The sequence below is a fragment of the Colius striatus genome, chromosome W (genome assembly GCF_028858725.1).
Source record: "Colius striatus isolate bColStr4 chromosome W, bColStr4.1.hap1, whole genome shotgun sequence".
Lineage (NCBI taxonomy): Eukaryota > Metazoa > Chordata > Aves > Coliiformes > Coliidae > Colius > Colius striatus.
Window position 1 is genome coordinate 8,569,104 of NC_084789.1, and position 12,751 is coordinate 8,581,854.

Here is a 12,751-nt window from a genome sequence, read left to right on the forward strand (position 1 = left end):
AGCTGGGCACAACACACTGCTCCCATGAGCCAAAACTCTCTCTCCTGGCAAACCTGAGGGCTGGGGAGAGGAGGTGAAGTGGAATGGATTTGCTACTTACTGGTGCCCTCCCCAGACAAGTGCAAAGCTGGAAGCTGACTCTCCGGGGGGGTGGGTGGCTCCAGCACCAGAGCCTGGAGCCCAGCAGGGTCTGGACTTGGGGTCCGATCAGCCTGAGGGCAAGTCTTGTCTTCCTTGCCTTTCTCTCTCTACAGATGAAGAAACCTGCCCAGGGCAGTGGGGGGCAAAAAGCATATCAGCAACAAAAAACAAGATCCAATAAATGTCAACCAGAATGAAAAAGACAAAAATAAAGGAAATAAATAGAAAGGGGGTGAGAGGGAGAAGAAGATCTGAAAAACAGAGCCATTCACTGACTCACAGGAAGAACAGCAGCTGCCCTTGGAGATGGGAGGAAAGCTTTTCATGTGCAGCAAAGGAGAGCACGTGCTGCCAGCACAGGCACCATGGCAGAGCACAGAGCACTCTGGCTCCCTACAGGAGACCAGTGTGAGAGCAGCACATGAAGCAGGATTCATCCTGAAGAGCTGTGGACTGTGCATGCAAATCTGGATCTTCTGTGTCACAGAGCAAGGAGGGGACTGGGGTCACGGGAAGAGCTGGGGAAGGGGCAGCAGAGCCATCCACAGCTGCTCGACATGGAGGGTTGATGGGGCTCAACTGTGTCCTGTCCCCTCCCTGCAAATAGTGTCCCACCTCAGAGCAGCATGACCTGAGGACAGTCCCTGGTGCCAAGGTAGGAATGGGAATGGGCTGGACAAGGGAAGCAAGTTGAGGCAGCATCTGAACTCAGGTCACAGCAACAGCCTCCTCTAAGTGTGGATTTAGGCAACTACCACACAGGAAGGATGAGGCGGGCAATGCCAACTGCTGGGTCACACTCTGGCAAATAAGGTCCCCCTCCAAAGGGCAAGTTCTTCAAACTGTGGCCCAGTGAATGTGCCAGGATATGAAAGAATCACCACTGAAATTTCATAAGAAATTATGAAAATAAGCTTAGTGAAGCACAGGGCAGTCTGATGCGTAGTAGCAGCGAGAGAAAGGTAAGGAAGTCAAGCAGTCCCTCAGAGGCCAGCACACTGCTGGGAGATGGAGAGCTGGGAGGTGCACAGAGAAAACATGACCAAGAACAAAGTGCCACAATACAGGAGTAGAAACAGAACTTTCCTCTCCCATTGAGAAAAAAAGTGTTTGAAAACCAGGCAAGATAGATAAAACCCACTTTTCCCTGGAGAAATTCAACCATGCACATCACCAGGCTGGAGTCTCAACTCTGTGCTTACCTGATCTCCCTGCTCCCCTGCCTGCAAGAGACCTGGCTGTCCTTGAAGTAAGGTTGTACAGGTATCTTTAAGCTAAGACTTACTGTAAAGTCACCATCAAAGCCTCTGGCAGAAATGGCTCAGTCCAAGTTCAGTATTTCATCTGACCTGATCAGCTTTTCTCTTTCAATTTAAATCACCCCCCAAACACACACCACTCCCTACACAGAGTCCTCAGTCAGTCTCAGCTGAGAGACTGAGGCTTGAAGTAAGAAGCGATCACCTTTCTTCTGAAGTGACAGCCTACTGCAAAGTCACCTTTTCTAAGTAAAGTTAAGCCTTTAATGCTCCACTTTCACTGGGGAACCAACACCTGTGCAGCATCCTAAGCTGCCAGCATTGTGCCACACTGCTGGCAGTACCTGGCAACACAGAGGGCAAAAGCAGTTGCTGACAGTGGCATCCCTTAGGATGCCGGGAAGAGGATGGCGACTGCCATCCCCAAAGCTCTGCTACAGGTCTGTACCAGCAAATGTCCTCCTGGTTGGCAAGTGCAACCCAGGAGCCCTGGGCTCTGCCTGCCTGCAGCAAGGCAGCAGGAGGGCGAAAGGCTGCCTGGTAGCACCCAGCAGCCTGGCCTGGCCTGGCCCTGCCTGTCCTCTCAAGGATCAGTGTGCACACAGCCCCCCATGCTACAACATGGGCAGCCAATTGTTTCCAGCGCTGGGGAAGAAGTGCTGCCTGGTCAGCAAAGAGGAGAGGTTAACACTGAAGCTGGGTGAGCAGGACCTTCTCCCAGCCCAGACTTTGACTCTCCTTTGCTCACACTCCTGCTCCCAGGCCCACAGACACATAGCATGTCTGTTCTCTACCCAGTGCCCCTTTACCTTTTTATTTCCTCCTCCAGGGACATGGCTGATGTTATCTAAGGATCCAATTTTCGATTGCACCTTATCTTTGAAGTCCAGTTTCTCAGATTTCACCTCCACCTGGCCACCACCTGGAAGAGAAGAGCATGAGCTGGGTCAGCTCCTGTGCCAGCCAGGGTGGGCTGCAGAGGAAGCACTGAGACCTGAACTGCTGCCCTAAGGCACTCTTAGGCTGAGCAGAGGTGAGGAACAGGAAAATGGCAGCAAGAAGGACCCCATGGTGATCTGGGAAACCCAGGAGCCAGGTCAAATGGGAACCAGGGTAAAGAGACTTTCCAAAGGATGCTGTGCAGAGCTGACAGACATCCCAAATGCTTTACAGAACCACAGGCAGGGAGCTAACCTTGCTCCCCTAAACAGCAGCAGTCCCCTCTGTTTAATTCCTAAATACTTCCCATTTACAGTTATGTACTGGCAAACACAAGGGTGTCTGTGGACCACACCAGATCCCTCCCCTACTACCAAGTGGTCAGGCAGACTGGAAAGGGTCTGGTAGCAACGAATCTGGAAGCAGTGTCCTACACCCCAGGGTTCACTCTGATGTTCCAGTCAGTGTCTCATGTCCCTCCCCTCACTCCCTGCACTACTCCCAACCCTCTCCATGTCTCAGATGCATTCTGTGAGCTCCCAGAGAGCAAGACCCAGTGCTGCTGATGCTGCAGAGTACCTGGTTTGTGATGGATGTTGCCCAGGGAACCACATTTGGATGTCACGTGGCTCAGGTCAACTGGCTTGTAAACAATTTGAACCTGTCCATAGAAGAAAGGAAAAGGCAATGAGCTTATTGCCACCACAGGCAGCCTGGGAAGGGGGAGGCACAACACACACTGACACCTGATCTGGATTTGAGGGAAAGGACAGCCTAAATCCCAGTAAGATTAATAATACATAAGAAATTGTCATCAGAAATGAGAGAACATTAATGCCTGTGTGCAGTAGCCTCTCTTAACATGTCAGCATGCACGAGATCACCTCTCTGCAGAGGCAGGAAGCAGAGGCAATTTTAAAAGTGCTTACAGTGAGAAAGTGGAGTGGTAATTAATTAAGATTTGCATACACATCATCCAAAAGGAGGAGATATACCAGAGAGAAAATGTAAAAAAATAAATACCTTTTCTGGTGTAAAACATAAAGCTTATGTCCACAAAAACTGAAAGAACAGAAATGATCAATTTGCATAGAACTTTTAAAAGAGTGACCAAAATATGCATTTCTGAAAAATGCTGTGATGGAAATAAAGGGTTAAAAAAAACAAAGTGCAAAGCAAAGTCCAAACATCTGGCAGGTGTTCACATCATACAAATTAACATGGCAGTCATAAAATACTGAACCACATCAGCATTTCATCATTTCATGCTCTGGGTTTTTATCTGCTTCACCCACTCTGTCTGTGAACACGGGCTGCAGCAACTGCCCCACTGGGAGGCACTGAGGCCTCCTGCGCCCCACAGTCACCTGACATGGACACACACACACGAATGAGGGACAGGTAACATGGAGCTGTTTAGTGGGTACATTAGTGGTTAAACACCACACTGGGAAACACCAAGGGCTGGAGAGACCTGGGACCATCAGGTGAGTCAGGGAGGGCAAAGCACCGTGCAACCACAGCAGCCAGAGCAGAAGCAGGAGACAAGGGGCTGAGAAAACATCCCCCTAACCCCAGAAGTTACCTTGGATCTTGGTTTTTGGACTCACACCTGTGTGTGAATCAGCTATTGCAGTAGTCAGTGAGGCTGTGCAGGAGGAAGGACCTCCAGGTTGGTTCCTGCTCACTGGCAAGTGTCTGGCTCACAGCATCAGTCTGGGTTTCACAGGGAGCATATACTGCTCTCTGTGTTTTTGCCAAGCACCATGGCAGTCGTGCTGCTCTCAGGAAGGATGTGCCAGTACCAAAGGGACCTTTGCAGAGAAGCTGACTCCTCCAAGCAGCCAGGCAGCCCCTGGACCAATGTGTCTGAAAACCAGCACAAAGGATTCGCTGCATCCACTGCCCTCTGTCACACCTGAGCACCCTGCACTGACTTAAAGGCCCTGAGGCATCTTTCAGTGCTCACATTGGCCCTGTATCCACTCACTCAATCACCCTCAGAGCAAGGTGCTAGACTGTATTTGTGCAAACTACTGAGAAACATTCCCCCCTCCATCACACAGTCAGGAAAAGGAGCAGGGAACTGAGGCTTGGTGCCACCATCCCACCAGCATCAAGCCAGAGCACCAGGCATGTAGACCTGCCTTGTCTCCAATGTTCACATATACCAAAGGGCATACTTGACAGAGAATGAAGGCAGAGAGAGGAAGAAAAACAACCCTAGGGGCTGGGAGCACATTGCAGACACAGACATGGAGACAGCATTGGGGAAACGTCACACATTCAATGCACTGGACAGGAGGAGAGCTTGATTCAGTCAGAAGGCAGGAAACAGAGCCCAGAAGAACAGCTGGTGCCCTTCTCTGAGCAATTTTGGCACCACTGGGACCTGGGACTGACAGACCTCCCATATCCAGAGCAAGCAATTGCAACTGAAACACTTTCTGCTCTTGTTCCAGTCCCCTTTTTTTACAGACAGGACTCCATGAACCCTTACCATCCTACTGGGAAGCAGAGCAAGAAAGTGAAAGGAGCACAGAGCTGCTTGCCTAGGAAACCATTGCCAGAGACCTGGGGATCCTACCTCTCAGCATCAGCAATGCTTAGGTTAACTTTGGTCAAATTTTGCCTAATGTATCACCTTGTCAGAACATTCAGGTTACTGTAAGAGCAGTGAATTCCTCCTGAAGCAGCAGTGGCTGGGCAGGTAGTCACCGCTGACAGTGTCGTGGAGGCCAGCACATCCTGGTGACATGATGGCCACCAAACCCTGGTGGTCTATGGTTGCCCCTTTCCTGGAGGAGCCCCAGGGAAGAGCCTGTGCAGCTCTGACCACAGCAGCACGTGGCTTTGCTCCGAGCGCTTGCACCCAGAGCTGAGCTGCTGCCTTCTGCGTCAATGCAGTCATGCAGCCACCACCACACCATTTTCTCTGATGGCAGAGCCTGGGGAGGGATGGCAACTTCCAACCAAAAATCCAGGTAATTCTTAACCCATTGCAGCTGCAAACACTTGCCCATGGCGTGAGCTCTCAGTGAAGAGGATGAGCTCACCACCCTGTGCTGAAGCTAATTATTCAGCCACAGCACAGATGATTGGTGACAAACACTAGCTCCTGGCTTAACAAGTGGTCCACCACACACCAGGCAGTCCAGTCAGTGCAAGACCCTGGGGTAAGAAAGAGCAGAACAAGCATAGAATCCACTTCACAAAGGTCTGACCTCTGCAAAGCAGCTCCTCTGGCCCATTAAATAAATGCAGAATGACATAAAATTTAAGACAGAGGTTGTAAACCCAGTTATGCCTCGATGCTTACATGTCAAGCCCTCTCCAATGATCAGTTTCTCAGGGAAGGTGTCCACAGAGATCAAAAAAAGCACAAAGAAAATCTATGGGGAACATCTGAGAGGCACCAGGTAGCTTCCTCAGATGGCCACAGACCAGGCAGCCACAGACTCTGGACCATGCTGTTCATGGTCTTAGTGACGTGCCTGCCTTGGTCTGTCCTCTTTCCTGGACCTAAACTCTGTCTCCAGAGAGACTGGTGTAAATTTACCAACCTCTGTGGAATTTCTCCAGGTTTCCGGCACAGTAACTGAAGGCTGAGTCTGGCTGTTTATCTGGGAATGGCTGGAAATGCCAGTGTTCAAATCAATTAACTCAATATTACTTTAGCCTCAGCCTCCACCACCAGATACATTCATGAGCAAGAAGCAGCTTAATATTTGATGGGAATGGGCAGGAACCTGCACTTTCACATATTGTGCAGAGTTGTGTGCAATTTAGCAGTACATCAAGCACCAAGGGCTAGGTTTGCACATGGATCTATCCACCTACTGCATCAGCAACTGTGTCATTATCTGCCAGAGGCCACCCATCCTGAAGACAATGAGGCATTAGGCCTTCCAGGTAGTATAAAACCTTCAAATTAACAGGATGTTTTGTTACAGACATGGCTGCTACACGGGTCAGTTAGTTCTGTCCATGCCAGGCATGTACGGGACTTGTTAGGGTTCATCTAATCATGTCTTTTGGGTTAATGGGGTTAAACGACAGCACGTCCCCAATCGCTATCTGAGGGCTGGGTGGCTGCAGATAGCATTGGCAGTTTAGTGTACACAACATGCCACTAACAACCAGGATTATTACAGTGCATTCAAAGTGTGAAGGTACTCACACTGCCTCCTCCCGGGATGTGTTTGATATTATCCTTTGAGCCACACCTGGATTGAACGCTGCTAAAGTCCAACTTCTTATTAACAATCTGCACCTTTGGTAGCCAGAAAAGAGTCATTGCACGTCACCAATAGCTATCTGATGGCAGGGTCTCTGCAGATAGCATTGGCAGTTTAGTGTATACAACATGCCACTTATCATAAGAACCATTACAGTGCATTCAAAGTGTGAAGGTACTCACACTGCCTCCTCCCGGGATGTGTTTGATATTATCCTTTGAGCCACACTTGGATTGAACGCTGCTAAAGTCCAGCTTCTTATTAATAATCTGCACCTTTGGTAGCCAGAAAAGAGCATGAGAAACAACATGACCATCTGCAGCTTGACCATGCGTTATATCACTAAAACCAGGAACCTGCCTGCCAGTGCCAAGACCACAGGAGAATCTCTAGCTTGCTGTATAGGTTTGTCTACTTGGCGGGCTGGAAACTGAAGATGGAGGTGCGCAGATTATAGCGAAGGATTGGATACTAGAGTCAGGCTAGGCCAGAAACACTGGCAAAAAAAGCCAGTTCACCCCATTTTCTTCCACAGAACAAAGCAGGGAACTTTGCTTTGGGCGGCAAACACACTGGAAGGCAGCAGTGCTCTGAGACTCAGCTTCTGCAGAGCCAGTGGAAGGAGGAAGGATGGAGCTGAGAGAAAAACGCCTGCTCAGACCCATCACCCATGTCTCCTCTCTGGGATAGGTACACGTGGCCTCAGGTTTCAGCAGCTTGAGCAAACTGGGCAAACGTGTGGAGCTGATGGGGGCACCAGGCTGGAGAGCTGGAACTCCTGTGTGTCCAGCACGGTCTGGCAGAGTACCTGAGCTCCATGCTGTGCAGGGCTCCAACTCCCTCTACAGTCACAGAGACAAAAAGCAAACACTGCCAGGGATGCAGCCTTATGCCTGCAGTTTTCTTAACTCCTGTAGAGATGAGATGAATGAGATGAGATGAGATGAGATGAGATGAGATGAGATGAGATGAGATGAGATGAGATGGGATGGCTCAGCACAGATCAACCCCAAAGGTATCTGTTCTATTGCATATTCCTAATGCCATCTTGGATGGGAGAGAGGCTGGAAATGGCTTGGTGCCACAGGGAAACCACATACCATGTGAACTTCACCCTCCAGTCCCAAGGCCCGGCTGCCCTTTCTCCTCCACACACAGGTTTTTTCTACTATTGTTTCTCTTTAGGGCTTGTTTTCCCTATTTGGGTTTTATAAGGGCAGCTATGCTGGAGTCAGCCCATGCATAGGAGCAGCTACTCTAGGCAAGACAAAGATGAAGGCAGTCCCTGCTCCTTCACCTACATGGACTGGATTGGCTTTACCACCTACACAAGTATAAACCAGAGGTGAATGCAGGTAAAAAGCACCAGGCAACATGGGCCTGTACTGACTCAGAGGGAAGTGTGTCTGAAGCACAGCCCCCATGAGGGAAACAGACAAAGCATCCTGCAAGAGAGCAGTGCCACATCACACTGTACATGAAGTCCCTGGATGACAAGGTCCACAAAACTATCTGAGCAGACAACCTCGTCCTCCCTTTCAGCATGTCCTCAGGCTGGGGCTGCAAGGAGAGCTACTTGCTATACCCTGGCTCTTTAGCACAAGAAGTACTGAGGCTGACACATGCATCCAGCATCGTTTTCCAAGTTCACGTCAGCTAATCTTGCAAACCAGGATCTAGTCCTGCTAGACTAAGCTTTGTCAAAGCAGTCCTCAGTGATCCAGCCACCAAAAAAGTGCTCAGACAATGCAGAAACACTGGAAGAGATCTGGCACAACTGACTCCTGGCACACATGCCCCATGTACCTTTGCTTCTGTAGGCTGGGGGTCTGAAATCTGCATGGAGAGCAGGCTCCAGACCCATCTTCTGGCCACCCTAAAAATAAAACTCATTGATTCAGCTTTTTCTGCCCCAGCTGCAATCATTCTACTAAGAGCAGACTCGGTTCCTACAAAATCCCCAACAGAGCATTCAGACATTCTCCTCTGCAAAAAGAGCAATGGATCATCCCAAATTTAGCCATTCTTACTCTTTCAGTGACAATAAACATGTTGCCTGAGAGAGAAGCTGACGGAGGGGAAAAACCAAACTTGTAAAAGTTGGATTAAAAAGAACAAGGAAACGATTTAACCAATCTACATCAAATGGAAGGGCTCCTGAAATCCCTGAAGGGCAGTGTTTTGTGGGAGAAGCAGGAAAAACATGTCTTGTGCTAAGCAGGCAGTTGGGCTGAGATGCAGCTGGAAGGACTCGTGCTGCTCTGCTCGTGACCAATGGCCAGAGCAGCCCTGCCCAGGTTCCAGAGTCCCCTGGACTGTAGTACAAAGCAAAATGTGCATTGTCCAGTAAATCACCAGCCATGGCAACAAGAGCACAAGAAGAAATGAAAAAGCATGCTGCTATTTAAGATGGTGGAGAGAAGCCATCTCAAAGCCTCCCTCTGTGCCAAAGATGAACATTGAGGGCCACAGAGTTCGCTAGTCACACCAAATGGCACGCACTGCACTCTGAGCAGATTCGTGAGGGCTCTGTTGCATCAGCAGCCACAGAGTCAGGTCTGCAGGGGAACCTTCTCCCCAGCATCAGCCACCACGAGCACAGGGGTACTCCCGACTGCACTGCCCAAATGTGCAGAGCTGTCATTTAACACGTGTGTAGGAGCCCCTGGGCCTTCACCAGTTGGGGCAAATGGGTTCTCTCATGTCTCCAACCATACAGAAATAAGGATTTTACAACAGTCACCGGACAGGGCTCCACAGTGCAGCAGAACAGTGCAGAGAGGTTGGGAAAGGCACTGAACAGCTAGCACTGCAGCCAGAGTTGCATAACCACACACTGCTGCTATTGGGGCTGGACAGATGAATCGGCTCACACCACTCCCTCATTCAAACTCCTCTGCTGAGCCTGCAAAATTTAGCACGAGACTCTCCTTCCCTAGCACTTGGAGCAGAGAGATCACTTTGCAGCTCATGAAATAGCCTCTCTGGGAGAGAAAAGTCCCAGTGGTTGAAAGAATAATAGAGCTACCAGTTATGGTTGTGCTACTCTGCACCGTGTGGCAAGACAGTATCTGACTGCAGAACACAATCCAAAATCTTGCCAACAGAGTTGGATCCAAAATCACAATGTTCTGCAAAGCGTGCAAGTCTGGAACCCTCACAGGGAGGAGACTGTCCTGCCTGTTCACTGATGAAGAAATAGAGGCAGCATTGGAGGGACTGCTCCATGCAGTGATTCAGAAAAACAACCTTGATCCTGCAGCTCTTTAGGGCTACAGGTCACAATTTGCTCTCCCTAACTGGTCACCATGAGGGAATGTCATTCCCCTGGCAGCCAGTCCATACATTGACATGCCACTCCATGAAAGCCACATCATAACCTCGTCACCTGTATTGCACTAAGCCAGGCAAGCAATTTCAGGGCAAGCATCCAACCCAAACAGCACAAAAAACTCCAAAATCAGAATGAGGCTGGAGATGAGCTGAAGCACAGCTGACTGCTGCTGCATCTCTGGCCCCAGCTGGGCTGCTGCTGCTCCAGGAAGGGCTCTCCCCTCCCAGATGCAGTGACAAGTGCCCTCCGTCCCTACAGACAGGCCCCTGGAAAGCAGCACTCAGTGCTTACCTTGCCACCTCCGGGCTGGTGCTTCAGGTTTTCAGTGGAGCCAATTTTGGACTTGACGTTTTTCAGATCAGGCATGGGTGCAGCTGAGGGCTGGATGCGGCTCTTGGCAGAGGCGGGGGATTTTGGTGGTGTGCGGACGACTGCCACCTTCTTGGGCTCCCTGGCTGGTGGGGTGGGCAGAGAGGGAGTGCGGGAACGGCTGCCGGGAGTCCCGGGGGAGCCGGGACTGCTGTAACCGCTTCTGTCTCCAGACTTTGGCTGCTCACCTGAAGTTAACAGACAGAGGGAGGTGAGCATGAGATAAGCAATCTGGGTACACAAGCCTTTCCCCACTCACTGCCTGCCTTTATGGGGCTGATCTGTAGTCCCAGAGTCCACCCGCTATTCCTAGTGGAGACCACCAGCCGGGGAGAAGTGGCTCCACTTTCTTCTACTTCATTTTGAAGTGAAAACTGTAATTAAAGGCTATTTCCCAGAATCTTAGAAGGATAATCTTCATTTACTGGATCACTGAGAGGAGACATGATCCTTCCCTGCAACTACCTGAAGGGGAGTTGTAGTGAGGTGGGGGTCGATCTCTTCATTAATGAATGACAGGACACAAGCGAATGGGCTCAAGTTGCACCAGGGGAGCTTTAAATTGGAGATGAGGTTTTTCACCGAGAGGGTTATTAAGCACTGTCCCAGGCTGCTCAAGGAGGTGGTGGAGTCCCATATCTGGAGATATTCAAACCATGTGTAGCTGAGGTGCTGAGAGATAAGGTTTAGTTTAGTGATGGGCTTGGCAGTGTGAGGTTAGTGGTTGGACTTGATAATCTTAAAGGTCTTTTCCAACCATAATGATTCTGTGGCTCTATGATTGGTAAGACTCCCTACCCAAGCAGGACATTAGCAAGTGTGACAAATTACAAACTAAAGACACTCAAACAAAACCACTTTTCCCATAGAAATGTGGAAACATTTTTTCAAAATTATTTTATGTAATTAAATCAGGCTGATCTCTGAGCAACTTAGAACTGTCTGCTGTATGAAAAGAAATGGAAGAAGAAAACCCTTAAACATCACCTTTCTCAGACTTTGCTGCTGCAGGAGGTGTTTTTTTCTGCTCCTTTCTGCCTGTTTCATGAATAAGAAAGATGCTTAAACATAATAAAGTTGGAAATCTAATTTATTTAAGGTTTTAAGCTGTTCTGGTTAAGTATTAAAAACATCTATATTCAGTGAAATGCATCATTTTAATGGAAATTCACAATGTCTGATGCTTTCCCAGGTTTTCTTCTCTGAGAAAAATGGGCTAATCTCCATTCCTACAGCTGAAGAATTGATCCTATTGCCCCTTGTCTTTGTGAAATATTGTCAAGAAAAAAAGGAATAGATGGATTAAAAAAAATGGAGCTGTCTGTATCTTCTAAAGAGGAGGAAATCCCAAAGGGATAAAGCAACTGCTCTCTCCTACATGTTGGCAACTATATGAACAAAGCAGATAAAGTAGCACCCAGAAAGGCTAAACTGAGAGGAATCACCCCTAGCTGTGCACCCACAGCCCCGTGACAAGGCTGAATAGCTCCGAATCAGCACACAGCCCTCAGCCTGCTGCCCATGCTCATGCTTAGCATTGTGCCTCACCTCAGTTTGTACTGGGGCTAATTTGTTCACTACCCCCACACAATGGCACAGAGAGCCTGGGAGCACCACCAAAGCAGAGCCTATGGAGTCAGAGGCCCCAGGGAAAGGCAACAGCAGGATGCTCTCTCCATCACTTACCGGAGCTGGGGGGTGTTTTAGGGGCTGTAGGTGTCTTTGCTGGGATGCGTGTGGCATTGGTCGAGTTCCTCTGTGCTTGCCCGGCTCCAGACCATGGTGTGCCCATCTTCGTATCCCCTCTCATCTCCGGGCCCTAGGATGCACGGGGGGAAAGGCTGTTGCAGGGAGGACCTGCCTTTGGATGGGCTATCATCCCGTACAGATCAAAGCTACACAGACCCTCCTGCTTCCTACCCCACCAGCCAGCAGGAGCTCGCAAAGTTTTCCCCACACAGAGGCATCTGTGACATGCCTTCAGCTACATTATTCACCACACACCCAGGCCTGGTTAAAAAGTATCTTCAGTTCCATTGTCTGCTCTCTGAATTTCATCATTTTGTTTTCCCTGTTCTGTTAAATTTTTGTACACAAGGTAAATAAATCCGTTGACTAGGAGCACAGTGCTAGATTCCAAACACAGAAAAGCACCTCCTTTATCCCCACCTGTAACACACTACTGTAAACAACACATCATCCGTAATAGCATGTCAACAACAATATACTTATTGTCTTCTGATCTTGCAGAAAAGCCTCTTCAAATCTATCACTTTCTAACACTGGTCTGTGTACAAAAGCTCAGGAAAAACATCTGACAACTGTATCCAGTACTGAGCTCCCCAGCTCAAGAGGGACGGGGAACTTCTGGAGAGAGTCCAGTGCAGGGCCACCAAGATGATCAGGGGACTGGAACTTCTTTCATACGAGGAAAGGATGCGGGAACTGGAAGATGGGGCATCACCTTTTTA

The 12,751-nt window shown here is 49.3% G+C and overlaps 1 protein-coding gene across 21 annotated transcripts in view; it reads right to left on the reverse strand.

Annotated features, from left to right (window-relative positions):
• The window catches only part of MAPT (microtubule associated protein tau), a 59,063-nt gene that overhangs the window by 3,372 nt on the left and 42,940 nt on the right, over positions 1 to 12,751 (reverse strand). For 8 of the 21 annotated variants that reach the window (XM_062016494.1, XM_062016503.1, XM_062016487.1 and 5 more), the window contains 7 exons: positions 11,967 to 12,099; positions 11,268 to 11,318; positions 10,203 to 10,468; positions 6,760 to 6,852; positions 6,520 to 6,612; positions 2,919 to 3,000; positions 2,210 to 2,322 (listed from right to left, as the gene is read on the reverse strand). In XM_062016494.1, coding sequence (XP_061872478.1) covers positions 2,210 to 2,322; positions 2,919 to 3,000; positions 6,520 to 6,612; positions 6,760 to 6,852; positions 10,203 to 10,468; positions 11,268 to 11,318; positions 11,967 to 12,099 — 831 coding nt within the window. Of the gene's footprint in view, positions 1 to 100; positions 265 to 2,209; positions 2,323 to 2,917; positions 3,001 to 3,362; positions 3,402 to 3,428; positions 5,973 to 6,519; positions 6,613 to 6,759; positions 6,853 to 10,202; positions 10,469 to 11,267; positions 11,319 to 11,966; positions 12,100 to 12,751 lie in introns of those variants that run through there. The other 13 variants (XM_062016485.1, XM_062016492.1, XM_062016491.1 and 10 more) reach the window with 10 other exon arrangements.